Below are 3,337 nucleotides of genomic sequence, written 5' to 3' on the forward strand. Positions count from 1 at the left end.
CATCCGAATTAGCAACCACCCGACATATACAAAATAAAACTCGATCTCGGCATTCAGTTTATGAATGTCGTAAACGTTTGTGCCTCGGACGTTATTAAAAGTCGGCTCTATATCAAGGAAGGAAGTGACCGCATAGGTCTTCTAGGAGAGGGACTGTTCAATTATCTCTACAACTGAGTGCAGAACCGAATTCACCGATCTGCCCTTGCAGTAGGCGTGTTGGTTAAAGCACATACACTTCCTTGGAAACTTGTTTTTCATGTGGAGCTAAATCAATAGTTTCAAGTGTCTTTAGAAGAAATAATAAAAAGCTAATAGTCATGAATTTTCTGGGGTTACGTAAGAGACCTGGCCAGCCTGGATTATATAAGTAACTCTGATCACTCCCTAAAACTTTGGCATATACAAAGCTCCTGTCTATGTAGCTCGTCTATGAATTTAGGTCCGGCGATACAACAACTCCACAGACTTGTTTGTTTGTTTTAGCTGAGTAAAAAAAGAGCTAAGCGAGTTGCTTGATATTCAATCTCCTCCACGGTTAACGCTGGCTGCTGAAAATTTTCAAGAAAAGCTAAAAGGTGATGGATTTTAATCAAATTGGTTTGCGGATGACTTTGTTATCTAACTACATCATAGGTTGACATAAGGAAGACTGAAGGCAGACTAAAACTAGCTGATAAATGGTGTTCTCTGAATGACTATCCAGCAAATCCACTCAAGTTGATCACAGCTTCAATCAAAAAAGTATACAACCCTTTTATTTCCGGATATTGTCCAAAGTTTACCGAGAACAGTTTTTTAATAAATATTCTAAACTTACCGCTGAAAGATGACTGCCATAGAGAAAAGCGATTCACAAGATTCGATTTGCCATTGAGAAACTTGTGAAGTTTTGACAGGAGGGACATTGGAAACTGATCAACCCCAAGCACAGCTTTGAGAACGATTAACGTCGCCATCTAGAATCTGGAGAATGATTTTCATCAAAGTGGCAGTAACTAATGCGAGTACTTAGGCTCTCATGGCTAAACTTGGGATACTATATGTGAGTCTCTTATAGGAATTATCACCTTGTAGGGCATAAAAAAGTAGCCTTATATGCCTGTGAATCTGGCAATGGGAATGTAAGTAATGGATTTAAGACACTCGAACGAGGGAGATGTTGACTCCTGCGAAAAGTTGAATTGTTGAGCTTACTGACTTAGATATTGCTCATTGTTTATAATCTTAAGATTCTACAGATCACTTCGTGCAGGAGGTATGACCGATCGATAACAAACAAATAATTAAACCCGTTTAATTTTTTAGATAATTTTATTTAGGTATATAACTAAGATATGCAAGTTTTTCTTAGATATAGTATAGGAATAGTTTATATGTTTTTAGTTTATATGCTTGTATACATAAATCTCATTTAGAAGTAGGCGATCAATTCTTTTCATATAAAAAACACAGCACTTGAAAACACAATAACAAACAACTTACTCTTTTCCCAACTAATAAACTATTTTAATATTTTCAACTGCTATTTCTGCATCAATAATAAATAGTATATATTTTTTCTACTTATGACTTTTCCATCTTTTTAATCTACATTAATTTTTCATAAAAAAACTTTACTCTCAAAAACTCACTCTTATAACTGAATGCGCATCTAAATGTGAAATGCTTAAAAAAAATATGCTGAAATATATAAAAACCAATAAAAATATTTTAATCTCACATTACTATTTTCTACTATAGACCACCACCAATGCTTGAATGTGTTATTTTTTTTATTTGCTACGACTTTTTATTGTTCGAACCAAATATGAAATTTTAAACGAAATTTGAGCTTTCATCATAAACTCGTATACAATACAAATAAAAACCAATAAATTATAAATTTAACGGCGCATTGCATCTTGCGTAGTTTACAAAAAAAAACCGAATTAAATTTAAAAAGCTCCCTACTCCCCCCTAAAAAAAAAATAAAAATTTGAAAATACACACCTCCAAGTAGTAATCAAACTATTCTAAAAATTTTACGAATTTTTTGAAATAACTAAAACCACACACACCACAACAACAACAACAACAAAATGTCGCGTGAAAATTCGCCACGGCACAGTATACGGCGGCGCCATAATCAATTTCTACAGCAACAACAACAGCAAAATCAGCCACAACCACATAATTTACAACAAGCAGCAGCAACACAATCGCAGCCACCCATAATGGAGCATATGGAACAGCAGCAACAACTACCACAGCAACCGCTGGGCGCTAGTGGCAATGTCAGCGGTGGTGGTGCTGCGGGCAGCGCACCCATATCCAGCTCTGCCTCTAATATTAGCACCGCCACGGACGATGGCAATGGCGAGAATGCCACACTGCCGCCACTTACCGGCCCTGGGCCGAGCAGACAGCGTTCGTTGCGCGACCGCCTGAAGGACGGCATCACCGGCAGCTTTTCATGGCAGTAAGTTGGCTTAGCAGATTTTTATATTTACATTTTTCTCTATTATTTACTTCTTTGTGTAAATTTATTGAAAATCGTTTTATTTGTTTCTTTGAACTTTAATCAACTGTTAGCTCTTGAATTGTTTACAGTCGTTAAGATATTGATTTTTTGGTACTTCATTTAATTTGGTAATGAAATTGGCATTTGAAGCATTTTTTGCGGCGATTAACGCTGTGAGTTCGTAGACTAAAATTAAAAATCTGAAATTTCTATTACTTCTGTATATTTTATTATTGTATTTGCGTAGGTTGAAAGTTACGAAAGAGGTTTGAAGTATTTATTTAATTAGCTTTTTTGTTAATGAAAATACAAGCAAACTGCTATACGGAAGTACATATATATTATCTTTAAAGGATTTGTCTGAACTAAAGATGCATGAAAGGTACACATGTGGAGCGGGTAATGCAATTTTAAGAATTGCTTAGTGGTACCTAAAAAAATATTTTTCCGAAACTAATTATTTGCTAAAGTGCTGAATTTTACTTGAATACCATTGCTTGTTCTTATTTGGCGCTACAACCTTTAGTCCGTTTTGGGTCGAAACCAAAAAACTTAAAAGATATCCTCGCCCCTTTGCGAAGTTATTCCAGTTAATTAAACCTTATGCAGTTGGCACTTCTATTGTTTGCTGGTATAACAGGGCAATTCTGGCAACTATCTTTCAACTCACCGCAGTTTTTCGAAATCCAAAATTTTCGTAGATAATCGTCTTGGCAACTACATATATTGATTGATTTTTTCTTTCGTAAGAACTGCTAACCAGGATGTCTTAGCGTTATTCTGTTTGCATTTTAGCAATTAAAAAACACTTTATTTGTTAAATCAAAGTCTAAA

The 3,337-nt window shown here is 35.2% G+C and overlaps 1 protein-coding gene across 1 annotated transcript; it reads left to right on the plus strand.

The window, feature by feature from the left end:
• The first annotated feature begins 1,753 nt into the window (after positions 1-1,753).
• On the plus strand, positions 1,754-2,465 carry LOC118756467 (Krueppel-like factor luna). The gene has a single exon (XM_036491229.1). It carries the CDS (start codon positions 2,082-2,084, stop codon positions 2,463-2,465), a length of 384 nt encoding a protein of 127 aa, XP_036347122.1. The 5' UTR covers positions 1,754-2,081.
• Positions 2,466-3,337: the final 872 nt, after the last annotated feature.

This window comes from Rhagoletis pomonella, unplaced genomic scaffold (genome assembly GCF_013731165.1).
Source record: "Rhagoletis pomonella isolate Grant_MI unplaced genomic scaffold, Rhpom_1.0 Rhpom_scaffold_10412, whole genome shotgun sequence".
Lineage (NCBI taxonomy): Eukaryota > Metazoa > Arthropoda > Insecta > Diptera > Tephritidae > Rhagoletis > Rhagoletis pomonella.